This window comes from Stomoxys calcitrans, chromosome 1 (assembly GCF_963082655.1).
Source record: "Stomoxys calcitrans chromosome 1, idStoCalc2.1, whole genome shotgun sequence".
NCBI classification, from domain to species: Eukaryota; Metazoa; Arthropoda; class Insecta; order Diptera; family Muscidae; genus Stomoxys; species Stomoxys calcitrans.
In genome coordinates, this window is record NC_081552.1 from 142690279 (window position 1) to 142717384 (window position 27106).

Consider the following 27106-nt stretch of genomic DNA (forward strand, 5'->3'; position numbering starts at 1 on the left):
AAAAATCGGACAGGAACACTATTTACATTGAAAACTTAACTATTTTCGGGGATGTTTCATCACAATATTTAAATGTTGAAGTCTAATGGCTTCGCTAATTATGAAGATTTAGGAAGAACGGCGGCGGCTTGTCATGCTGAGGTATCGATTCGGCGTCGTACTTTGGTGTCAGACAACTGAATACAAAAAAATTTTCCTTGTTTTTACGTTCAGTGAATTTTGTCAAAAATATATAGTTTTGCAAATATAATTACTATCCCATTGTATTTATCAAAATGCGGGAAAAGGGATTTTATGAATCTCACTAAAATGTTGCGCTGCTAATGGTGCAGTTCAACAAAGAATTAAGTCAAGGCAAAGCGTGAAGTTTGAGAATATAACGACAATAAAGGAAGAAATAAAGATTAGAGCAAAATGATGTTCTCGTCGATAAATAATTCGTTCGAACAGGATACCCATGACACCGATGGTAATTGTGATGGCCCCGATTTGGATTTTATATATGCCGATGTTGACACTTACCAAAATGAGATTGCCGAATTGTATAGCTATACAGAGTTCAATGAGTTCCAGCAAAACGTCAAAGCTTTTGAGGACCAGATGGACATGTACAATTTGCCTCCGAATTGGCAAAAGTTGGATGCATCAAGTCAGAGGGGCATCATCATGAAGCTCATCGATCAGCTAGAGGTGTCCAACCGTGAATTTCGTATGCAGGCTGCCCGATGCATTTTGTACTTGGCTCAAGGCTGTTGGGCGGAAATTCAATCGGACGAAGAGCAGCAGCAAAATACACGTGATAACGTTATAGTCTTATACAATTTGGGAATCTTCTCATCATTTGTAGACCTTCTTAATATGGAAATAGAGAGTGCTTGCTCGCCAGACATAGTTGCTGTAAAGATCACAAACGTGACGTTGGGTGACTCAGCCGATTTGAGGGTTATTTTGTCAGTGCTATACATTATTACTGAAACTATACGAGATGAAAAAGAGAAAAATAGCGAAGATTATCGTAAAATAGCGGAAGGGTTCGTACAGGACTTGAACAGCCCTTTGCCGGATGGAGAACTGTTAGCAGTAAAGCTACTGGGAATGATAACACGATTTTGCAGTGGTGCCGCACCACATTTTCCTATGAAGAAAGTTGTCCTTCTTCTATGGAAAATATCACTTTTAGGTCTTGGAGGTATGAGTGTCCTTAAGAACTTGAAAAACGAGTACCGCGAAAAAGCTGGTCTAGAGCCAGTAACAGAGGACACCTTAGAAGTGACGAAGTGCATGCGTGCTAGTTCGCCGCCAGTTACAGCCGCTGACTATCTTGATAACCAGAATTTAAAGCGCAATGCTTTCCGTCGTTCGCTAATGAAACAACGATTTTTAGACGAACAAGAGCAGATGGACATGGAGCTAACTCCTGGCAATGAAAGCGCCCCAAATGGAGGGGGAAATGGTGGTGGCGGCAACGGCACCAACCAAAATGGTGAAGATGAATATTACAGGCCTTTTGAAGATCCCTCCAATGGCGCCTCTTCTTCTACAATAACCACAGCAAATCCAAACAATCTGCCATGTTATAACGCCCAGCCTCCTGCTGTACAACCCGCACCAATGACAACGTGTTTACCCTGGACTCCTAAAGTTCGCCAAAAGGATATTGATCAGTTCTTAGATATCTCTCGGAATAAATTCATTGGTTATTCGTTAATTGACGACCACGAAAGCTTGGCGGGCCTACCACAGCCAATACACGAAGGTGTTCAAACGCTGAAGCGGCACATGTATATCAGTTTGGCCGATATACAGATTAAGAAGGAAGAAGAAATCGCTCGTAATCCAATTTCTACACAAGAAGATGAAGTAGTATTGACACCAGCCGAGGTATTATATCAAGCAATTCTACCAAATTTGCCGCAATATATGATTGCTTTGCTAAAGGTGCTGCTGGCAGCTTCTCCAACTTCTAAATCCAAAACGGAAAGCATTAACATAATGGCAGATGTGCTGCCCAAAAAAATGCCCCTCACGGCCACGCAGTCGACAAAATTGACTGTCGACATGGGCCGCCACAAGGAAATAATTGTTAAAGCTGTTTCCGCCATAGTATTGCTTTACTTAAAACATTTCAAACTCAATCATGTCTACCAATTTGAATTCATGTCCCAGCATTTGGTATTTGCCAACTGCATCCCTTTGGTGCTGAAGTTCTTTAACCAAAACATCACAGAGTACGTGAGTATGAAGAACACCATACCCCTTCTCGATTTTCCGTCGTGTGTGATTGGAGAGCAACCAGATTTGTCGGCAGAAAGTTTTGTTTTCAGTGCGGATGTCACTGACAAGCCCTACTCGTGGCGTAATGTATTCTCGTGCATTAATCTGCTGCGCATTCTAAACAAGCTAATCAAATGGAAACATTCACGTGTTATGATGCTTGTTGTGTTTAAATCGGCACCCATTCTTAAGAAGACGCTTAAAGTACGCCACGCCATGATGCAATTGTACGTACTAAAATTGCTTAAAATGCAAACAAAGTATTTGGGGCGACAGTGGCGTAAATCGAATATGAAAACAATGAGTGCCATTTATTCAAAAGTTCGACACCGTCTCAATGATGATTGGGCATTCGGAAATGATTTAGAATCTCGTCCTTGGGACTTTCAAGCTGAAGAATGTACACTGCGTGCTTGCGTCGATCGTTTCAATTTGAGGCGGTATCCTGAAGCCACCCAGAAATGCGGGTCGGGAACAAATAATGGAAATGCGTGCAATAATGCAGACAACACTTCATCGGGAAATATTGCGGGTGCTAATGTTGACGGTAATGTTGGGACAGCAGGTGCAGGGGCAGTTTATGCATCTGCAAATGCAGGAAACGGCATTAACACAGGCGTTTGCAGTCAACTGCAAGACTATGGCATTGAAGGAGGTTTCCCAAGCGATGAAATATTAACACATTCAGATTTTGCATTCTTTGGTCACTCTGGATGGTGGGATCGCAAAGTCGAATTAACCGATTATTTCAAAGCAAATTACTCGACATGGTTGGAAGAGGAAGTCTATAATAATCAGACCGATTGGGATGCCCTCTAGGAGTCTTGTGTAAGTACGTTAAACCATTATAATTTTCCAAAGTGTTTATTAATTATTAATAATTTATAATGATCTTATTAAAAGTGTGGTTAAATTTCTTTCAAAATAACCAAATGTTATGATCGAGATAAATATCTCTTGATTGATCCTAATGTTAATTTAAGTAGCTGTTTTATAGGCATTATGAAATAAAGAACAAATTCGTGTAAAATATAAATTGAGCAACATCGTGGTTAGTATTTTTCTTATTTCTCCTTCCGAGTTGAGCTTAATGATGAATAAAGTTTAATGGCTTTTATGTTATAAATGCAACGTTTACTAAATTTCCCATGAACATTCCATTAAGGAACAGGGGATACTTCTCTGCAGTCCGATTTATGTTTAAGCTCAATGATTAGGGGTCTCATTTTTTATGCCGAGTCCGAACGAACGCATAGCAACACCACTTGGTAGGGAAGATTTAACATGGCAGGATACTTCACAAATGTAGCCAGCATTAGAAGGGGGATAACCCCCGCTTAAAATTTTTCTGATTCGCGCCGAGATGTGAACCCAGGCGCTCGCCGTCATAAACGGATGTTAATCTCTGCGCCACGCCACCAAATGCAAATTTTGGTAAAGTCGAAATTTGGGTTTCAGCCGCTATCGATTGTATGTATACAAAATTAGTTTAGTTTTTGTAACCTATTTTGACGAGTGGTTGTAATTATGTCGAAGTCCAATTTGTAGGTTTCTTTATTTTTGGGGTACATTGAAATAAATAGGTTTATCCTACTTCTGGAGCTCAAGAAGTCATGGGTATGAAGTATGGGTTTATGTAATTTATATGACCTATCTGTAATCTCAATCGACGCGCATACACCAAAAAGTACAATAGTATGGGTGAAAAATTTCAAGCGGATTGCGTTATATGCTCGGAAGATATTGTGATCTCATCAGTTACATTGATCTGTTTAGATTGTCTATAGCGAGCTCTTTCCGCAAATTTATGTAAGCGGCATTTTTCGATTTTATGACATGAGAGCGAAAATAATGCGTTATTCAAGGTTTGTTTACTGTTTTCGGTGTCTCCGATATGTCGCCTATTTGTATACATATTGTATTACATACACTTACTTAGTCCAAAATAATTTTACTATTTTTTGCATTAAGGGCAGTTGCACCTCAGGCGAAATTTTCGTAACCTATATCGTTACCAAAAATTTAGCTCAAATGAAATTTTCGGTGCGTAATAGGGTAACATAGTAGGCACTGGAGGATTTTGTTTTGCAATTACGGTCCGTGGAACATGAAACAAAGTTATTTGCAAATACAAACGGTTATTTTCATGACATGTGTATGCACTTTCACATACAACAAGATCGATTTATTATTTTGCTGCCGAGTTTTTGACTATAAAAGTACTATGTACTGTAATTACTCGTTTTTATTTGCAAAAACTGTATTCCATGGAGCTATTAAAACATAAATTGTCATTTGTAGTTGCAAGAAAAATTCACCAATGCCTATTATGTCACCCGGTTACGGATAGAAAATTCCATACCACGCCCCTTAGTTGGTTTATGTCTGGTATTGTGCCCCCACCAGAGAACTGCAACGAGTATGATTGTGTAGGCTTAATAATCTGTTTTGTAAAATCCATCATGTGCACAAGTCAAACCATTTTTTTTAACTCGCTCAAAACGCATCGAAAAAGTTGTGGTTCAAAAACGAATTGACTGAACCACTAGGTTCCAATCGGGCAACGCACGTGCTTGTTTTGTTTGGATAGAGGCCTGTGAATGTTTGTTGTATTTGATTTGATTTCTTCAAAGTGCAAATGAAAAAGTCTGATTGGAATCAAACTACATAAATTGCCCTTCACTTCAATAAATTAACACAGGTTTAGAAAACAAAAATGTTTACCACTCGAAATCCATTGATTTCATGCCTAACACCAAATCAATTATCTTTTGGTCCTTTTGATAATGAAATGTCACGCCTAAAAAATTTCGCTTAACCTGGACCGTCAGATTTAATAATGTCGGCCAAAATGCTCCACACAAAACTCCGACCTTTGTGTTGGCCAGACGGTGTGTAATTTCCACTTTCAACATTTTCAGCCATTTCAAACAAAGAAAATTGAAAAACTTACAAGTATTTGTTGTTATTTTACCTGTACGTGCACCGCGTTGGATGATTGAATGTAGAAATAACAATAAAATGTCCCAAACAAACTCGATTGCAAACAAAAAATTCATTCAAGTTCATTCAGTTCAAGATAGCTTGTTCGATCATTCCTTGTTTCTTACTGAAACGAGCGAGTGCGAACCTTCATGTTTGATTACCGATGAAGTGATTCGAACTAAATGTTCGGTACGTGCAAATACGAAAGCAATCACTTTCCGTTCATCCACCCAAACAATAGCATCAACATAAATCGGGTCGCTGAACAAGTGTGCTTGAAAATTTTGCAACTCGCTGCAGTTCTCTGGCGTACACCTTTTATTTCACGTGGCCCCAATATAAGGAAGAAATCGCAAGATGATCAACTCTTCCAGAGGTTTAGGTTTACGTTTAAGTGGCAGTCTGCTATTAGACTCAATAAGACGTTTCGTCCATTGTAATACCACAGGTACAGAAGAAGGGAGATGCCTCGTAGTTTCTACCGTTGAACCATCCATATCGCTTTACAAAGCATAATAACTTGCGAATGTTTACATCCGCTAAATCGGACAGGTTTTCAAAAAGATGAGAACCTAAAGTGGAACTTCTTCCGACTGCTAGTGCAGGACACCCACACAGAAGGTGTTCTATAGTTTCTTGTTCTTCGATGTCCTCACAGCTTCTGCAAAAGTCGTTGTTGGCAACATTCAGTCTGTCAGCATGTTTTCCGATTAGACAGTGACCTGTTATGACGGACACAATAACTAAAACGTCTGTTCTAGCCAATGACAGCAAAGCAGTAGACTTCTTCAAGTCTAGATTAGGCCACATAGTTTTGGAATGCTCACAGCCCCCTCTTTGTGACCATCTACCATTCGTTTTTCATCAGACCTGGTCCTGAAAACTTAGCTTATATGTCGCTAGAGGCATACCCACAGATTCCAGTATCCCTGGAATGTGTAGGGTATTTCCTAGTCTCGCAAGCTCATCCGCTTTACAATTCCCTGGGACATTCGACACGGCCAACCATGCCAAATTATTTAAGGACATCGCCAACACGTCCCTCCAGCCAGGCCTGAAACGATGGGTCGCGAATTATCTGTGTGGTCGCCAGTCATTTGTGGGATTTAGGGATAAGAAGTCGAAACACCGTAGAGTGAAACAGGGAGTTCCCCAAGGTGGGGTGATATCTCCGGCACTGTTTAACCTTTACCTATCCTCCATTCCACCCCCTCCAGACGGCATAGAGATTGTATCATATGCGGACGATTGTACGATCATGGCATCAGGCCCCCTACCCATTGATGACATCTGCGATGGGTTGAACGTCTACCTCAACGAGCTTGCCTCATATTTCGCTGCAAGAAATCTGAAGATATCCGCCACCAAATCTTCAGCCACACTGTTCACTACAAATACGCGTGAGGTGAATACTGAGCTGACTGTGATGATCGATGGAGAAATGATTCCGACCATCAAGTGTCCCAAAATACTTGGCGTCACATTTGACAGCTCTTACACATTCTCCTCACATGCCACAGCAATCTGCAATAAAGTCAAAAGTAGAAACAAGGTCCTCAAGTCACTCGCCGGCAGCACTTGGGGTGCAGACAAAGAAACCTTGTTGACCACGTACAAAGCAATTGGCCGGTCCGTGGTAAATTATGCAGCGCCAGTGTGGTCTCGTCAACTTTGTGACACGCAGTGGAATAATATTCAGATCTGTCAGAATGCCGCCCTCCGAACTGCGACGGGCTGTCTCCTCAGTTCTCATGTGGACCACCTCCATCAGGAGACAAAGATCCTACCAGTGCGAAGACATAACTACATGCTGTCTAAGCAATACCTTTTGAGCTGTTATCGCAGAAACCATCCAAATCATCATCTTGTGGATAGATACCCACCGCCCAGAAGCCTTAAGGTAGATCTACACGATCTAGAGCGTGAGGTTCAGCGCTACAAGAGAGAACCTCTAGATCAAGCGGCATATCAAGCGGGCCTGAACAACATTCATGCAGACACGGTAGCAGACGTGGTAATTGTCTACCGGGTGAATGTAGTCCTTGGAGAACGACCGCCACCCATTGCACCCGAAGAAACCGACCTTCCACGGCAAACCATAGTGGTTCTGGCTCAATTACGTTCCGGCAGATGCAGCCGCCTCAATTCCCACAGAGCTAGGATTGATGCCGACGTGCAAGATGTATGTCCCGATTGTAATCAGAGACCGTACGGTACACGTCACCTGTTTAACTGCCCGGCCAGACCCACTCGACTCAGACCCAGATCCCTGTGGACGCACCCCATCTTAGTCGCAGAGTTCCTGGGTCTTGACAATCAACAGAATCAAGCAGACGAAAGATAGAACACAATAAATTGCTACAACAACAACAACAACGAGGATGCGGAAGGCGACGACGACGACGCTCGTGACCAACTGCTGGCTATGTTCGCACAGCACCTTGCGACATAGCCAGTATGACTATACTCTTGTAGTGAAGTGAGGCCAGAGCAAAATCGGAAATGTACCCACTCCATTTACCGGTTACACCTCACCGACACTGACCGATGATGAAGGCGGTTCTGGCAAACCGAACAGAACCAGGGTCCGGGGTTCTTTTCCATCTCGGCACGGACCAGAAGCGGGCGAAGAAGGCACTCCGGGATATGCCTCTCCCATGACGAAAAAAGACGAACACGCCGATGTGGATTCCATCGGGTCAATCCGGTGCGTACAACCGGCTGCCATGGGATTGTTATAAAGGTCGGTTTATCCCCTTCATTACAAATCGCCAGATTGCAAACTAATATGTTCAGCTCACCCCTTTCGTTGACATCCGAACTTCCACATATCTGGAGATGTGCATTAGCATCACTTCCTACAATGAAGCTTTTCATCCCTACAGAAGCGGCTTCAACCAGCGACTTTTGGCGGCTTGAAGGCGGCATCTCTGAATAGTGTGCTATATATAGGAAAGCCAGCCAGCAATGAGACTTGTTTATTTCGATGCTGGCTACTACTTAATCTTCAGTGCTTAGCGACGGAAGAAGAAAAACATTTAGACTACTTTTTGCAAAAATACAAGCTCTTTGTCTTCCATTCCCCGTACCCTTGAGAAGTTTAAATCCCGGAATTCTTAGTCCACGAACCATTTTTCCACACACCCATGGTTCTTTGATAAGAACCACGTCGAATCCCCCTGCCATCAGGAGGACCTTTAGTGTCACCTAAGCGGCCTTAAAATGGTGGAATGGTCAATCCCATGGCAGGCGGTTGTATGTACCGGATTGGCCCGATGAATTCCTTCATCGGCAAGGGCTGCCGCCTCAGTGTACCACACACTGCTACTACAACAACAACAACAACAATGGTGGAGATTTATCTGTAGAAACCGGACCACAGTCAGAATCAGAACTTCCACCACTGTTCTGTTAGCCTCGTCTTCTGATTTCACCAGGAGTTCATCCTCACAAGATTCGTTAGAACTTGTCATGATGAACTTACGTACGCATCCAGGAGTAGGTGAGAAAGCTGTGGAAACATTCTTCCTCAGGACACTGGATACTTGCGGTGTGGACGATTTCTCCTTAGATGCTTCACTAACTGCTGCTGTCGAAGTACTTTCTGAGTTCCGTGATTCCCCGCTGGCGCACACTTTGAGCCCAGTCCAAATTTGTGACCCACCCTCACAGGGCTTGTCGGGTCCCGTTTCGATGTCATCCCCTCCTGTCGCGCTCGTGGCAGGGAGATTTTCAGTCTCCTGCAATCCGTCAGGCTTCAGCGATGTGTTTGTCAATAGTTTCTCAGGCAGTGTTCAGCAACAACTGCTGAGTCGTCTCCTGATTCCCCAACCCCACCGCTTCTATAGACCTTCAGTTTCAACTTGTTGAATCCGTAGGATACGACCCCTTCAGAATTGCACCATCAGCCTCATCCAATCTTCCAGTCGGTGATTGAAAGATTGGGATTACATTCCCTTAGTCTTCCAAGTATCACCAAGTCACGGTTGCTTCTATCCTTTTTAAACCTTTTTAATTAAGAACCGTTGTTCAAGTTTTCTTATCCCTTATCTTTTTTTATCTTATTAAGAGTAGCAATGCTAAAACTATTTTCTCTTCGCAACTAGTTAATTGGAGTGCTATGAAACACAAAAATGTTTTTTTCGAGAATATATGTAAGTTGGCTCGTCTGTAGCAAAATGTCTTCTGAGAGGACATTGGTAGTCAATGAAGACAATCCAACTAAAAAATACCAATGAATGAATTTTAAGTGAATAAAGCAATTGGCTTCAAGTTTTCCACAGATACTTCTTTTTGGTGTAGGTCCTTAGGGAGTGAAAATGCGCCATAGCCGTCCATATTTGGAAATAGCTCAAATGTAAACCGCTCAACCGATATGACTTCTGAAGCCCCTAGAGGGCACAATTTTTATGGGATTTCACTGAAACTTTGCACGTTGACTACTGTTGGTTCAATTCTCCCATATATAGGGATCAGCCGATTTAACGATTGAGGTATCTCCAAAACATGATTGAGGTATCTCCAAAACATCCGTTATGACGTTAACCTCTCAATTTTAAAAGAAGTCATTCGGTGCCAAGTCAGGACTGTACGGCGGATGACTCATCAAATCGATGTTTTGAGTGCTCAAAAATGGAGTTGTTTGAGCCGATTAGTGAGAGCTCACATTGTCGTGGAGAAGAGTGATCCGTCTTTGGCGGTTGGTTTTCCTGATTTCTTGGAAGAAAACTGGCAAACGAATGGTTGTGTACCACTCAGGATTGGCAGTTCTGCCTTGTTCTAGTGGTACAATTGCGACATGTCCAGTTTTTCCGAAAAAACAGGCGATCATTTGCTTGGAAGTGCTCCGTGCGCGAAAAACTTTTGTTGAATTTGGCAATTTTTTTTTACGGTCGAATGTTCATGCAATATGGAATGTATGCTGGTTCCACTAATGCCTAAGGTTGGCTCAATCTCACGATAGGTCACATGACGATATTGCAATATCAGTTGGCGCAACTGGTTTTGGACGACCTTTACGAAATTCGTCTTGGAGTGAAGTACGTCCTCGGTTTGATTCACCATAGCATAGATAAGCACAGATCCTTGATAGAGCTTCATCGCCAAAAATTTAATTAATTTCCTCGATGCACTGTTGTTGGGTTAATCCACGTCGAAAGTTGTTAGAAATAATCGCACGAAAATGTTCACGATTTAATTAATAATAGCTGTCAGCGTCACACAAAATCTAAATTAAACTGACTAAATTCGTGTTGTGCCGTCCACCATTGATATGTAAATATAAGAATAGTATCGTTAATACACTCAAAGAAAAAATATATATAAAAATCCTATGAGTTATCAACAGTGGACTCTTAACGTCATGTCCTCTGTAGAGGACATCAGTACTGAAAGAGGGTTATTGACACTTTTGAATTTGCTCACTCCACTAGGAGAATTCAATTGGTTATCGCGACTGATCGGTTATTTCTTGCGATAAGGACAGCCAGGCTATGCAATCCTTTGCCAATGGAGTTGAAGAATTTTAGTATTCATTCGTTTCTTATTAATCAAACATCGCCCACAGGGGCTTTACATTCATAGATTAAAAAAATTTCAAATTTTCAAAATATAAAAAACAAAATCAATATTAAAATCTAATTTAATACTATCACTAAAATAAATAACTAACAAATTTATTGAATGTAAATGTTGGATTAGCTCAGACTTAAAAGTGTGCTGACAAACTGAGATGTTTTTTAATGACTAGCAGGAAGATAATTCCATAGCCTTCACGCGTATTACAAATGATCTTTCAAATACAACATGATTGAAACTTTCAATGAGAATTTGACAATTCCGGGTTGTATTCAAGAATTGAAAGTAAGAAAGAAGGTAACCGGGTTCACTCACCGTACTTAAGGATATCGAAGAAAAAGCAGAGGCATCCAATATTGACAAAGTTCCTAAAAGAACACCCAGGTAATTGTTTCGCAAAGTATTTGTAGCCTCGTCTACAACGACGACCATAAACGAACCGTAGTATGCTATGGGAACACTTTTGAAGCTTAAGCAGATTAGTCCTATTGGATCCGGAAAATACTGCAGCACGATATATTTTATTTGTGTGGGTAAAATAACATTCAAATTGTAGAGCTTTTTCAGTATAAGTTTAGCTTCGAGCAGATATGTGCAATGCTCAAGGAAAGTACAAGAACCTTGGGGTACACCAGTAGAAATAGAATTAACATTAGAAATACGTTCATGGCAGACTGCATACTGCGAGCGATTTGAGGTATGTGACAAATTGAAATTATTAAAGAGTTTTAAAAAAGAATATCATGGTCAACAGAATCGAGAGCTTTGCTGAGGTCAAGTGCGATAAGAATACCGGGGTTACCTTTATCAACTGCACGCCTGATCTCATCAGTAAGTTTGACCATAAGGTGTTTTCTAAAACCCGTTTGACAATGGTCAATCAATGAAAAACGATTAAGATGATTTCAAATGCCATCGATAATGCTGGTAGAATGGAGATTGGACGATAATCAGAACAACTTTGGCCGGTAGTGTAATTTTTCCGTAGGGGAAAAGACATTCGTCATTAGGATAGTATTAACAAAAATTTAGTATATGCTGCCGAATATAAGCTAAGATTACCTTAATAAACGGCGAAAACCCTATGGGGTGATCCAGATCGTGAGAGGGCGAGGCTATTACTATCATAACGGCACACATAGGACTACGAGCTCACTTATAGAAAATCGGTGCGGCTAGTGATAGCATGTTTAGGGCATGTGGGGAAGATGATGCGACGTTTGAGCATTTCTTATGTCATTGCCCAGGTTTCGAGTCTAACAGATACCGGTACTTAGGTGGGGACACGATACCAGACATGAACCAACTGGTATGGAAGCAATGGAAAACAATGGTCTGTTTGTCTACTTCGAAACGATTTATTCGCGTCAATCAAGAGTATGTTAAAACTGCAATTTTAGCAAAAAGGACAGAATTTCGATGTATAAACAGATTCATGAAAGCCAAAAGTGCTAATAACTCATCTAAAAACCGTCTATATAAACGAATATAGATGGGAAAAAGAAGCCCAGCCGAACGAAAAGCAAACGTGCGACATCGACAAACAGGCTATAAGTATTTTGTAAGTAACACAGAATTCCTAAATTAAAATTTTCTTTTTCGAGGTTACTTTTCTAGTTTTTAGAGCGCACAACAAGCCGATTACTGGCTAAGGTGAATGTCCATAGTGACATGGGGCGTATTACTTACTTATAAATCGAACAGGTATGCCATCGGTTCCCAAAGCATTCGACTTAATTCTAAAAATTGTACATTGTAATTCGTCAGGATATATATTTCTAAAGTTAACGATGTTGTTACGGTTATCAGAGTAAGTACTATTTATTTGGTTTAAATCAGGTACGTAGTTAGAAGTAGAAAAAGTCAAATAATTATTCAACAAACTAGGATCTATTTCACAGTTGTTATCACATATAACCGAATCAGGACTGCCGGTAGAGTGTATTTTTGAACTCTCGAATTTGTAGAACCAGCAAACAAGCGAACGCCATATGAGCGTTTAACTCTTCTTATTGCACTACTGGGAGAGGGTTCTTCAATAGAAGCGCGATATGCAAAATCTCTGTTAAGGATAGCTAGACGAACATCATTAGTATTGTACCATTCTGATTTGCCATATCGGATTATTTTCATTTTCTTAGAAGCATGATTGTTAGACCAAAGATAGAGCTTTTCATTTAGGACTGATAGCTGTAAGTTCGTATCATTAGTGCAGTTAATTGACGAAAAGTCAGTAAGCAATATATCGTTTACCAAACTTTCTATACTGACAGAGCCGTAATGACGAAAAGATTTGAAAGAAGCATTTCTGCTGGTTGGCAGCCGATATTGCAAAAGCAATATCGCATGTTTAGAATTTAGTGCAGTTAAGTTGAACTGGCTGCTCTGAAACACGGAGTCGGTGCAACTAACAAGAGTGTAATCAATAAGAGATATGGAGTTCCGAACTAAATCGTAGTGCGTAGGAATGTTGTTGTGCAGGACGGAGAGACTGCAGTGAGTTATTGATAATTTAAGACGTAAATATTTCTAGAATATCAAATATCACAGTTAAAGTCTCCTCAAATTAATACATAAGAGTATCTAGCAACGATATCAGAAATCACATTTTCTAAAGCATCCAAATCCCCATTCGGCAAATATACAGTTCAAACAATTAATTCATCCATTCCAGAATTGATTCTTAAAAAAAAGGCTTCACAATGCCTAGGATCAGAAGATGATAAGAGGATTTTTACATTACGATCTTTTGAAACCTATATACCGACACCCCCGCCACGCATTACACTCCTATCAGCTCTAAAAAACTTAAATACAGAAATGCTAACAGTCTTAATAGGTACTTAAGGCTTCAGCCATGTCTCAGCTACCCTGCTCAATAAGTTATTTATCTCATCAAATTTTGAAGAGTAAGGGAAGGTTACAAAGACTGCATTGAAAAAGCCGATGTTTAAGAGGTTCCGATTAGGGCAAAATTGTTTTAAGAATGAGCCGCCATCATTGTATCCGTCCAGAAAAGTGTGCGTTAGAACTCAAGTTAAAAAGATTATCAAAAAAGTAAAGAAAATGAGACTAAAATTACATTTAACATATTTAAAAAAAAAATCATATCAAAAATATCTGCCTAAAAATTAATTTCAATAAATTAAGACCAAAAATTTAGATAATACTTATCGAAGTATTGAACTAGAGTAATTCGACAACTAACCCTCTATCCCTACCTTATCTATTAGATAATTTTATGAAAAGAGATTTGTATCAAAACCGTAAGAAAATACCCAACCAAATTTTTGTAGTTAATTTATAATTTGTTTATATGACTGCATGAGGAGTGCCAAATGTCGGTGTAGAGGAAATAGCAATAGTTGGCGCATTGCTTCTCCGGCCCAACCGTCGCCTAATTAAATTTTCATCTTCTCCACTGCTCCAGCCAGAGAAGAAAGTTGCTTTAAATTGCAAAACTATTTAGAGCCGTTTTTAAAAATAACTAGCTGGACAGGGCCCGCTCCGCTGCGCCTTCTTTCACTCTCTTATTTTATTTGAGCCCTATACTGACACTAGCAGGAAAAAAGTCCTGTTGTAGGGTGCTGGTACGGCCTTTCAGATATTTCGCCTCAATGTGGATATCATTTTCATGCTCTACTGCCAAATACCTTTCATTTACGGTATGGGGGTATTTTTGGGATGAAGTGGACGCCCATATATCAGATTCGTGATCTAGTCTCAAATACCTTTAATTTGTGCCTCATATTGTCATTATTCGTTTATATTTCCATTTGGCGGGTTTTGGAGGTGGCGCGGTCCTCCTAGATATCCCACCCTAAATAAGGATACCAAATTTATATTTTTGAATTGTTATAAACAAACCAAATTTCGCTTAAATCGCCCCACTCATCTCCGAGATCTGACATTTTCGAAAATAGGGTAAAGGGAGGATGCGTCCATTAGAGTTTGGATGTTAGATCTACTTTATTCTCTTGGTTCTGGTGGTGGATTAGAGTTGCCAAAGCCTTTGCCCCGAAAGTGGATATTAAATTCAAACATCACATCTAAGCTACATATGGCTATAGTCAGTATATATGTATGGTTTAGGGTTAGTTTATAAGGTGAGATGTCCCTGAAACACTTGGCCATAAAACAAATACCAGATTTGATTCCCTTTTTGCCATAATCCACAAATATGTCCAGTTTAAGGGGTGTGTAGGGTGGGGCGGCCACCCACGTACTTAGCTCTGAAAAAATATCAGCATCGTGATTTACTCTCATATTTCTTTTCTTTTCTTTATTGGTGTCCTATTCTATCGTGATCGGCCTCCATATATTATTTTTAAGTCCTTTATTTTTTGGGTAGGATAGGGGGAGGTGGATTGCCCACAGACACATACTTTCATTTGAGTACAATATATTCTCGGTCGTCCTACATGACAGTTTAGTGTTGTTTTTATTGGGAGGAGAGGGTCGTTCGCCCCGACAATAAGACCCAAAAGACAATTTATTTGAGTCCTTTATTGTCGCGATATACATATCCTGCTGAACGACAGGACGGCTGGACGTGACCCAGATTCTTGAATCCTTATATCAACATTAGATTCGAACTCTACTGGCATGCTTTGCGGGGTGGAAGGCCTCTCAACTCCAAGGAATAAATTTTTATGCCAGATTCGTACTCTACTTTTAAATACCTTTCATTTGATACTCATATTGCCCAAAGCGGTGAAAAAGTCCTATTGGGATGTTTTTTGGGGGTGGGGAACCTCCGAATACTTGGGCGAGATTTGTATATCAAGTTGGTACTCTACTTTTAAATACTTTTCGTTTGATACCCGTGTTGTCCCAATCGGTAAACATATCCGTGCGGATAGTTTTTGGGGGGTGGGGAGGCCCCTCATACACCAAGGGATACATTTTTATGTCAGATTTGTACTCTACTTTTAAATACCTTTCGTTTGAAACCCATTTTGCCCAAAGCTGTGAAAGAGCCCTATTGGGCTGGGAGACTCCCCCGAACACTTTGGGCGAAATTTATATATCAAGTTCGTACTATACTCTTAAATTCCTTTCATTTAATACCTATATTGTCTCAATCGGTAAACATGTCCGCCCGGGTGGGTTTTGGGAATTGGCGTCCCCTAGGTTATTGGACCCAAAAATTTGATACCAATTTCGTGTTTTTGGGGAACCATAAAGTGGCATACAAAATTTCGCTTAAATCGGTGCACGTATCTCCGAGATCTGGCGTTTTTGAAAATTGGGATATGGGGGAGGGTCCAGTTGATTTTGTGGCATTTGCATTGCACGATGGGCAAACAGTTGTTGTTGCAGGTGCCATGTTTACAAGTTTGCACGAAACAACGAAAGCTTATAAAAAATGGAAAATACACCATACAGCAAAGCGCCGCAGCGGCCAAATTATAAATCAAATATTATAGTTGTTACGAGCGAAAATATAAGAACTCGATTATTTCCGCAAAGCAGATACAAATTTGGTCTAAATCAATTTTAATTGTGCTCAAGAAAACTTATAGACATATTAAAATCTTAAGAGTTAGTCAGCAGCAGAAAATTTATTGCTCTTGCATGGCCTGGGTTGCCAAAACAAACCGGTATCCTACCACTCTAAACTCCTACAACAATTTAATTACTTACTTTTATTAACTATTTTTGTGCACTTTAGGAAGGTCTGGGTTTTTATATACAGTCAATCTTCTACATAACGAACTTCCCTATAACAAATTGTTCTCTATAACGAAAAAAAATTGAAAACACAACTCTCTTTTTAGTCATTTTCACCTATTTTAACCTCTCCATAACGAAATTGAAATTCTCACCCAAACTAATCTCTCTATAACAATTTTTTTTATTTAAGTTCACGCAAATATTGGGTTGCCCAAAAAGTAATTGCGGATTTTTTAAAAGAAAGTAAATGCATTTTTAATAAAACTTAGAATGAACTTTAATCAAATATACTTTTTTACACTTTTTTTCTAAAGCAAGCTAAAAGTAACAGCTGATAACTGACAGAAGAAAGAATACAATTACAGAGTCACAAGCTGTGAAAAAATTTGTCAACGCCAAAGAAAATGAAGTTCACAAAAAACGAAACTTGTCTAATTTGGATCATTAACGCACTTGTAGACAGCCTTAAAATAAAGGGTCTGTTCGCGTACTTTTCCAGTTAAAATTTGTCAGTAAAAATTTGCAGGAGAGTAAGAGCCATTTTTCCCTCTTTAAAAAATTTGCAAGTAAAAGTACGCGAACGACTTCCAGTGAAAATTTGCAGAAAAAACGCTGATTTTTGTTTTTGTTTGTTTTTTATTTGCTTGCTTGGAAAACAATTTTTTAAATAAAAAATGCTGGCGATACTTGCGAGGTATTTTCCTTAAATAAACGTCAATTTATTGACTCGAGAGTGAAAGGCTAGAAGGGGAGCCATTTGTATATCCGTGATCTCCGTGCCGCTAGACAGCCATCGCAAATTACCGTGCAATCCCATGGTAGCCGGTTGTACGTGCTGCATTCGCCCGATGGAGTCTTTCAGTATACAACACACTGCTACAACAACAGCAACCGTGCATTATCCGTGGCACCAAATCGAGCAAAGCGCTGGTTCCAGACATAATTTCTACACTGGTGCTGAAGAATCTGGTTCTGCCTTGAGTCGATTACTTTACCACTCTCGTCAGCCTATCTGAACACTATTATAGTACCCAATGTTTGGAAGATGGGTAGTCTGATCCCGCTACTGAAACCTGAAGAGGACAAGAGCAAAGAGGAGTCGTACAGAACGATCTCCCTTTTCTCATCAGTAGCCAAGACGCATGAGGGACTACTACTCCCCCTCCTCTCGTTTCGAAGTTTTACATGCCATCACCGTATACAAAAGTACACTTGTTGTGCTGACCATCTACAACCATCTAATGCTTTTGGATTTTGTGACTAGATAAATGCACTAATTGCACTAATTTTTTCTAATCCCACTGTGCGTCACTTGTTTAACTGCCCAGCTAGACCCACTCAATCCCATGGCAGCAACTTCCGTCCTTAACAAATTCAAAGGAGCGGTGGCGGTTTCATCGTAGCTCTCCGATAAGGATGGTTCCATCAAAACACTTAAAAACCGATAATTGCTCTTTTCTTGGTGTAGGGAAGGATACAATGTTTTAATTTTTCAAGATTTTCCAAATAATTCCGCAAATGTTGCACTTACCTTCTAATGTATTGTAGAACAACCGACTTGAGGTAAAATTACAACTTCATTTGTCGAATTTTCTGTAACTGAACACAAGCTGCTGCCATGAATCTTCATTAAAAGTAAATATAAATGAAACAAATTTAATAATTACCAATAAACAATTTTTATATTTTTTTACATACCTCTGCCTTTTTGATCCATTTTGCCGTTAGCTTTTGTATTTTCATGTAACGGGTGCTTCTCATAAAACAGCTGACTTTTACAAAACATCTGTTCAAAGTTGCAAATTTCTGCTACCGAAAAAAGTCCCAGTAGAAATTTGCAATTTTTCTAACTGTCAAAATTTGCTCTCTCTCGTTGTGTAGTGATCGGACGACAGACAAAAAAAGGCAAAACGTAAAGGTGTATCTATTGAAGAAATTTGTCATATTATAGCCAATGTTGATGAAGGCTCTAAAAAAAGAAAGAATATCGGTTAGAACACTCTCAAATATCCGCAATTTACAGAACGCAAGCCTGAGATGCTTCACAGTAGGTAAGAATAGACAAATTAGTACAACAAATAAGCCGTTTGAGAACGGGTAGAAAGTTAACGGGATTATGTACAAAAATTCAAGGCCGTCATTCGCCAGGGCGCCTCTCAGCAGGCCACTAAATTTGGTCACCTTAGCATTTGGAAAAAATTTTCGGGCTGTAAAATATTTATTTGTGGTCCGATTTCCAAAATTTTTGCTGAAAAGTGCTCAAAAATCCTTAAGAAAAACTTTTATTTTTTTTTTTGATTTGTGCCCGAGACAGGATTCCTAACAATTTTTTGCACCAAACAATATTTGTAGCCTCCTCCACAGTTAATTTACTAAAGAATGACGATTTTGAAACCATCTTTGCCCAAAATGGGTATTTGGGTATTCATGTAGCTTTTATTTTTTGTTTTTAAGTAACAGTTTTATTAGAAAAATTAAAAATTTTTAGAAAATTTAACATTTGAAAATCGGATCACACATGAAGATTTGATTAAGGCACTTGCCAAGAGGTGCCCGCACCAGCTAGGGCCTTCAAATTCTGTGCATAATCTCGCTAACACCTCAGCTATAACCATTCAAAATTTTAAAGAGTTTTCTCCACCCGTTCTCAATTGGCAGATTTTTTACTTTTTTTTTCGAATTCCCACTGTGCGTTTGCTTATTTTTGCACTTAGGTCAAATTAAACCAAAGGTTAGTCAATTTCTCTATAACGTAGCAGTAAGGGACCGACGAAATACTACGTTATAGAGAAACTGACCAAAAGTTTGCAAAAAATTGATATAGAGAGTTAAGTTTGTGCGAGAATTTCATCTTGCCACCGTAGCGCAAAGGTTAGCAAGTCCGCCTATGACGCTAAACGCCTAGGTTCGAATCCTGCCGAAACCATCAGAAAAAATTTTCAGGGTTGCTTTCCCTTCCTAATGCTGGCAACATTTGTGAGGTAATATGCCATGTAAAACTTCTCTCCAAAGAGGTGTCGCACTGCGGCACGCCGTTCGGACTCGGCTATAAAATGGAGGCCCCTTATCATTGAGCTTAAGCTTGAATCGGACTGCACTCATTGATATATGAGAAGTTTGGCCCTGTTCCTTAGTGGAATGATTATGGGCAAAATTTGCAATTTTGCTTTAAAAACTATTCGTTACAGAGAAGTATTCGTTATAGAAAACTTCGTTATAGGGAGGTTAAAATAGGTGAAAATGGCTGAAAAGAGTCGTGTTTTTAATGTTAATTCGTTATAGGGCAATTTGTTATAGAGATGTTCGACTGTAGTTTTTATAGTGTGTAGTTTTTATAGTGTTATTTTTTTATGTTTTCTTTAGCTAATTTATTTTTTTATTTAAAAGGGTGATACTTGAATCGATAGTACGGTCCATAGAATTTAATGTTATTTCATGCATTCATATAATGGTCCGCTTAGTCCAATTTTGACATACTCTTTCCAACATTTAGGTCGGCATAAATGCTTCAATGTTGTCTGTTGTAGGCGACCAATTGACTGGTCCCGAACGTGAAATAAAATGTTCACCTCTCAATAAGTCCATTGCTACGCGTGCTGTATGACATGTGGCACCGTCTTGTTGAAACCACATGTCATGCAAGTCAAGCTCTTGCATTTTGGACAAAAAAAAGTTGGATATCATCTCACGGTTGCGCTCCCCATTGCCAGTTACGTTGCATCATCTTTGAAGAAGTACGGTCCAATGATGCCACCACCCCTAAACCGCACCAAACTGTGACTTTCTGGATGTATCGGTATCTCTTGCAATGCTTCTGGCTGATCTTCACTCCAAAATCGACAATTCTGCTTATTTACGTAGCCATTGAGCCAAAAATGAGATTCTTGGTTGGAATGGAAGAAGCGCCCGATGAACTTTCCTAACAGAGCACGCATTGTGATAATAAAATTCAATAATGTGCAAGCGTTGTTCGTTTGTAAGATGATTCATGATTAAATTATAGACCAAACTGAAGATGCTGGACAGTGAAACAAAACACGAAACGTGTGTGAGCGGTTTAAAGCAGTGTTGCCAAAAAGATAATAGCTAAAAAATCACCCTTTATTTTTTATTGAATGGTTTTTCAATATTGTTTTCCGTCTTGATTGTGCAATTCGGGTGCAATTTTATTATTATTTTTTTAAGTCATATGGTTTGTTTTGTTTTTTGAGTAGTGATTGCCTAGCAATGCTCATTTTTTTGAATGCATTTTTTTCTAGTTTATTTTATGTCTCTAATTTATTTTTTTAGTTAGTTTTAAGTCGCATCTGTTCATTATTGAGTAGTTTTATCTACTATTTACATTTACATAGCTGATGGCTTTGTACTAAATGAAATGAAATGAAATAACGACAATAAATACCAATGAATGTTGTTCCAAGCGATATAAAAAAAGGGGGATGCATCCAAAATAGTGATATGATATGATTTCCCGTACATAACAATTCATGATTACTGCAATAACCCATGGCAGCCGGTGGTACGTACCGTCTCGGTGTACAACACACTGCTACAACAACAACAACAACAACAACAACAACTACAATATATATTTTAATAATTAACCAATTTCTATTGATACGTGTGTGTTTTTTCAGATGTATGCTGTACAGCATATTGCAGCCGTTCGCATATTCTTACTTCAATGAAACTATAACGACCCATATTTAGCAGCAGCAATAAATGTTTGATTAAAATGAAACAAGTGGATTATACTCGTAGCGTAATCTGGATAGAAAGAATATTTTTATAAACAAAATCAAAACTAAACAACAGCCATCAAAGGAAACGCCAATAACTTATCCGTGACCAAATACACCAACATACCAAGATAACATATAACAAGATTTGGTTCCACAAGATCTTTGTAAATTGCAATCGAATCTTTTTTCAAGGAAACGTTACGGAATTTGAAGGCGAAGCACTCATCCGACGACGGTCGCCACAAGATGGTACAGGTGATGCTTGGAAAACAGTTGCTTGTAATTTATAATTAATTTGCTTTTTGTTTAGCATCGATGATTGAATTGAAAAATTAAATATTTGTATTTTTTGTGTGTGTAGTAAATATGGTTTCCCCTTTATTTAAAAATAACCATTTACTGTTCTCAACATTTAATTAATATTATTTGCTTGTCAAAACTCCTGTCCAGTTCGCAATCAATATTATGTTTCATTATAAACCAATTCAAACCCATTTAAAGTGTAGGAAAGTTAATGAGGATAAATCTCCGCAATCAATTAGATCACTTTTCATCATATATTAGTGGTTGATAAGTGTTGGCAAGTCGGATGCGCGGTAAATGTGGCACATAATTAGTACATGTTTTGAAAAACACACCAAATTATTGAAACTTAACACAAAATACATATAATGTAATTACTAAGGCAATACATACCAATGTAAAAAGAACTGTGTTTCAATAAAATGGCATATAGTAATAAAAAAAAAATATACCTACCACTTATTGAAAATGGGTCGATTATGGATTGCAACCCAACTTTAGTTGCGTTGCCAACTGGCAAATTTGTTGTAGAAATTTCCATTTCTGTATTGAATTGCATACATTTTTACAATTTACTTAGTACCTGTACGTAAAAAAGAAACAATTATATTGAATGAAACCAACAAAAATGTCCAAATTTATACAAATTTTTTTCGATGGTTTTATCTCCCGGCAACGAAACTATAGTTGAGTGGTAATCCATAATCTACCCGCTATTTTTTTTTTTTTGAATTTGGTCCATCCTTTTTTAGGGTTTCAAGTAATTCAATTTTAATATAAGGACGGGTTCTGGCATGCACTTTCACTTTTCCTTAAAACCAAATTATTTCTGATTTGTTGATGGTATATTTGACCTTTTTATATGACTTTTCAGATAGTTTCGGGCTTTTTAGACCAGGAAAAACAAAATTATTTTTTATAGTTTTATTCAAATTATTTCCAATATTTCGGTTGACTTCGTTTACCGTTTATTTATTTCGGTCTTTCGAATACAATTTTTTGATTTTGAAAATATACACTAATTAATAAAATTAATTTTCAACCAAATCTTGTTGTGAAATATAATTTAAAGCTCTTTTTTGAAGTGCAGCATTCTATATTCTTCTGTAAATTAAGGTTTATTAACTTTATCTGTTTGGGCTCTCTATATAAAAAAAAATCCCGTATTAATGGTCCATGGTAAGCATAGTTTACTTGGTGCAACGAAAAATTTTATAACTCAGTGTATTTCATGTATCTGGGTGGGGAATACAACGGTATACGCGATAATAATTGTGGATAGTTAATTGCATTATTAATTACATCAAAGATAAAGAGAGCAGAATGAACTTTTCTTCTATGCTCTTGGGTTTGTAATTCCAATAATAAACCTTTAGTTTTGTTTGTGGGCGAAAAAAACACGTTGAATTCTTCTATACGAGAAGTAAGGCCAGGATATGAGAAATCACCGCAATTTCTCCTTATAAAGGCTAACATTCTATAGACTTTCGGAAGAAAATGGTTAATTAAGGCAAAAACGACATGGAAGAATAAAAAACCCCTGTTTGAGTCTGTACTATCTTTTACAGGCTGATCGAATCGAAAATAAAAAGCAACAAATTTATCAAAAAAAAAAAATTAAAGTTCCGAATTTAACAACTTTATTGACTTGCTTGTTGCTAACGAAAAAGGCTTAATGTTATGTTCAAAGCAAAAAATGCAACTGCACGCATGTCCATACACTCACACTTACATCAGAGTTGAATAAGGATTGAATTGTAGCCGTTGCGTGGAGCGGACGTGTTTTTATTTCCCTACTCAAAGAAAAAGAAAAAATCGTATCTCGGAATAGGTACTTCCTATTACGAAAGAGAATTTTAAAGCCTTTTGGGGTAGGCTAGAAATGGACTCCAAAGACTCAACATCTGCAAGGGTGGCGTCAGACCGTAGAGTGTTGTCCTCCACTGCTATAGGGGAGGGTGCCTTGGCACCTGTAGTCGAGAGTAACGCAAAACTGGTCGTCAGACTAATTAATGAGGAAGATACGGATAAACCAGAGGGATACAAAGTTCGTCCCCAGCCTTTAAGTAAAGGTGGTGTTTCTGACTCGGATTCAGGCAGCGACAGTGTCAATGAAACAATCATCGCAGCCGAATCGAGAGATGAGGGCATCGGGATGACGGCAGAAGTGAGCGATGGCTTTGCTAAGCTCACAAGCAGACCGAGAAAGCGATCCGGTGCACAACGAAGGAGACAGAGGAGTATGTACCGGCAGCGTAATAGGGCGAAAGTGCAGGATGCTGGAAGGGATAGAACTGACATTCCAAGCACTTCTATGGAAACTGGAAAAAGAATCAGATCTCCCGAAGAGCATAACACTGCTAAAATGCTAAAGAAGAAAAAAGCCAGCCATCCCGCAATGGAGACTCCAGACAGTGTCCTGCGGAGGTAGATAAAGTCGGAATAGGAACGAAGGAAGCGCGCATGGCCCCTGAGTCTTCATGGAGAACTGTGACTTCAAATAGGAGGCCACAGCCATCACGGAAGGGGAAGATGGTCGCTGAGATTGGTAAGGAACCGCCCTCTTACGCCATAGTGGCAAGGAAGCACAACAGAGATGAGCTGACTTATGCAGTCATCAATATCGGCTGTGCATCCGGTAGGAATCCACCAGATCATCGGTCCCAAATGGAGGATTTGTTTAACGATCGGATTGCGAGTCCGCCTCACTGGGAGACGGTGGATCATACCTGGCATCACTTTATCTGCCATTCGATTCTTCGTGGGGTAGTACCAACACCTGGCAGAGTTCTTGCATACTAACGACCTATTAACACTTAATGTTTTTAACACCGCTACCTTTGTTTATTGGATTAGAGAGGAGGTATTGGATGTGACGATATGTTCAGAAAATCTGATCGATGAGGTTCAGGATTGGAGGGTCTCCATGGAACATTCTTTCTTTGACCATAGCTACATTAGGTTTAGAATAGCACGGCCAGCGCCGAATCCGATAAGCTTCCGGAATAAGTTGAAAACCAACTGGCCAAAATTCGGTAGGCTACTCAGAAGAAGACTTGGGCAAGATAATTTAGATTGTCCAAGCATGCAAGAGATTGACGAAAATGTCAACAGGATCACGACTGCAATAGTGGGACCCTTCGAAGATAGTTGTCCTCTTCGGAAAAGGAAATCAGCCCAAGAAAACCCCTGGGTGACCGGGGAGATTCGCAATATTGGGAATGAGGTCCGCAGACTTTTTAACAGAGCACGTCGTAAGAAAAGCGGAAGCTTATTGAGATGTGTATTACACACGGCTCAAGGAATACAATGAGATTACCAGAGCGTGCCTCCTGGAAGCTTTTCTGCGAACAGGTCGATAGCTTTAATGACGCCGCCAAGATAAAAAAGTTTCTCTCAAAAACCCATGTTCAAACTGAAACTTTAGTAGACGACATGGGAGTGAGAGCAGTGACAACGGAGGTCATGTTGAGGCTTTTAATAAAAACCCATTTTTCACAGGATACCAAGGGACTCACGGAGACACCGGAATCTTGGAATAATAACGTTCATCGAAGGTTTATATAAAGGAATCCTTGAGGAACTTCAAACCATTTAAGTCACCCGGACCTGATGAAATATTTCCGGCGTTACTACAGAAAGAGGCGGACTATCTGGCGTCTCATCTGGCCAAAATTTTTACAGCGTGTCTAGGACATGCATATACTCTGAAAGCCTGGCAGGAGGCATGGATGGTGTTTATACCTAAGCCCGGCAAGGCAAGTTATGCGACACCAAAGGCCTACAGACCCATAAGCCTTATATCCTTTCTACTCAAAACCATGGAACGTATTGTGAACACCATGAGAAAGAGTACGACATCCAGCGAACTGCTCCAATACAAACAGCATGCCTATGTCAAGGATTGTGCATGAAAAAAAAGAATATGAAGAAAGAAATGAAAAGGCAGACGATTTGACGGTGAAGGCCAGAGGACTGCCGTTAATAAACTTGGTTAACCCTAAGTCTTTCGGGTCGACGCAGTCCGAGTTAAGGGAGTGGGCGAAGAATGCGCATGCAACATTGTGGAACAGCGTAACGGTCGGTAGGACGGCGAAAATCCTATGAGGAAATCCAGATCGTGAGAAAACGAGGTTATTACTGAAAGGAAGCAAGAAGGAGGTCAGTATAGCTATTGGTATCATAAAGGGACACATAGGACTACGAGCTCACTTATGTAAAATCGGTGCGGCAAGTGATAGCATGTGTAGTGCATGTGGGGAAGATGATGAGACGTTGGAGCATTTCATTTGTCATTGCCCGGCTTTCGCGTCTAACAGATACCGGTACTTAGGTGGAGATACAATACCAGACATGAATCAACTTAGGGGAGTGGTATTGAAAACAATTAAGGATTTTGTAAGTAGCACGGAATTCGTAACTTTAAATTTTCTTTTTAGAGGTTACTTTATATTTTTTAGAGCGCAAAACAAGCCGATTACTGGCTTAGGTGTGTGTCAATAGTGGCATGGGGCGGATTAATATCTGCACCCTCTTTTCAATCTAACCTAACCTACTTAAGAGTGCATCCCATGCATCAAGTGCATGCATGCATTTAGATTGGTAGGCAGGTAATAGATCTGAGATGTTGCACAAAAGCAATAACAATTATTTGCAGACAATTTTTGGGTAACAACAGCAGCCAAACCAAACAGGGCCGGACTTGAAGTTAACATCCTTCCCCGTTGAAGAACTTGGGGCTTCAACCGATTCATCATATGGAAGTACGGCTACTTTAGTTACAGCTCGGCTAAATATTCCGCTGCTTGTTCGAACGTTCACCACTCGTCCCATTTGCCACTTCAGTGATGGTAAATTTTCGTCTTTTATTATCACCATGGCACCAATGGATATGTTGTCACTTTGGGACTGCCATTTTGACCGCTCTTGTAGAAGTGTTAAATACGAACTACTCCACTTTCTCCCAAAAATCTGTTGCAATTCCGAAACCTTTTGCCAACTGTTGAGACGACCAAAATTTTTCCATGACATATTTGGTTTGGGTATTGAAATAAGTGGGCCAACCACTAAAAAATGGCCAGGCGGTAATATATCCAGGTCCTCAGGGTCTTCGGAGAGCGGGCACAATGGGCGAGAGTTCAAAGTCGCAGAAATTTGGCAGACTAGTGTGCGTAGTTCGTCGAATGTAAGCAAAGGTGGCAACCCTGTGAATAGGTCGTGCATTTTTAACTGTGTTCGCATCGCCTTTAAAAAATATATAAATCTTGCTGTAATACTAATCGTTGCGTGTTGAAATTTTACACACATATACACGAAAATACCTTCTTATTGGAATTCAAAAATGACAAAAAGTGCAGCGCGATGAAGTCATGAGAAAAAGAAAGCAATTTGTTCCAAGTGCGAACAAGAGATCAAAAAGGATACTCAAGATTACATTATGTGCGACAAGTGCGAAAAAAGTTTTCATTCCAAGAGCTCCGAACTCTCCGAGAGAGAAGTTGATACTTTTGTTGATAATGAAAGCGACGTTTATGCATGTCACAATTGCA

General features: G+C 39.5%; 1 protein-coding gene and 1 long non-coding RNA gene across 3 annotated transcripts; one reads left to right on the forward strand and one right to left on the reverse strand.

Moving 5' to 3' along the window:
- The first annotated feature begins 23 nt into the window (after positions 1 to 23).
- LOC106089363 (striatin-interacting protein 1 homolog) lies at positions 24 to 22015 on the forward strand. Of its 2 annotated transcripts, none has more exons than XM_013255199.2 (2): positions 24 to 3106; positions 21150 to 22015. In XM_013255199.2, the coding sequence occupies exon 1, from the start codon at positions 415 to 417 to the stop codon at positions 3091 to 3093; it is 2679 nt and encodes an 892-aa protein (XP_013110653.1). In that variant the 5' UTR covers positions 24 to 414; the 3' UTR covers positions 3094 to 3106; positions 21150 to 22015. The 2 variants fall into 2 exon arrangements, with proteins under 2 accessions (XP_013110653.1, XP_013110652.1); XM_013255198.2 differs by having other exon boundaries at positions 126 to 3102.
- Positions 17141 to 21150, reverse strand: LOC106089365 (uncharacterized). The gene is made up of 3 exons (XR_001221593.2): positions 18211 to 21150; positions 18044 to 18136; positions 17141 to 17970 (listed from the first exon to the last, which is right to left on the reverse strand). It is a non-coding gene; the product is annotated as an uncharacterized LOC106089365 (long non-coding RNA).
- Positions 22016 to 27106: the final 5091 nt, after the last annotated feature.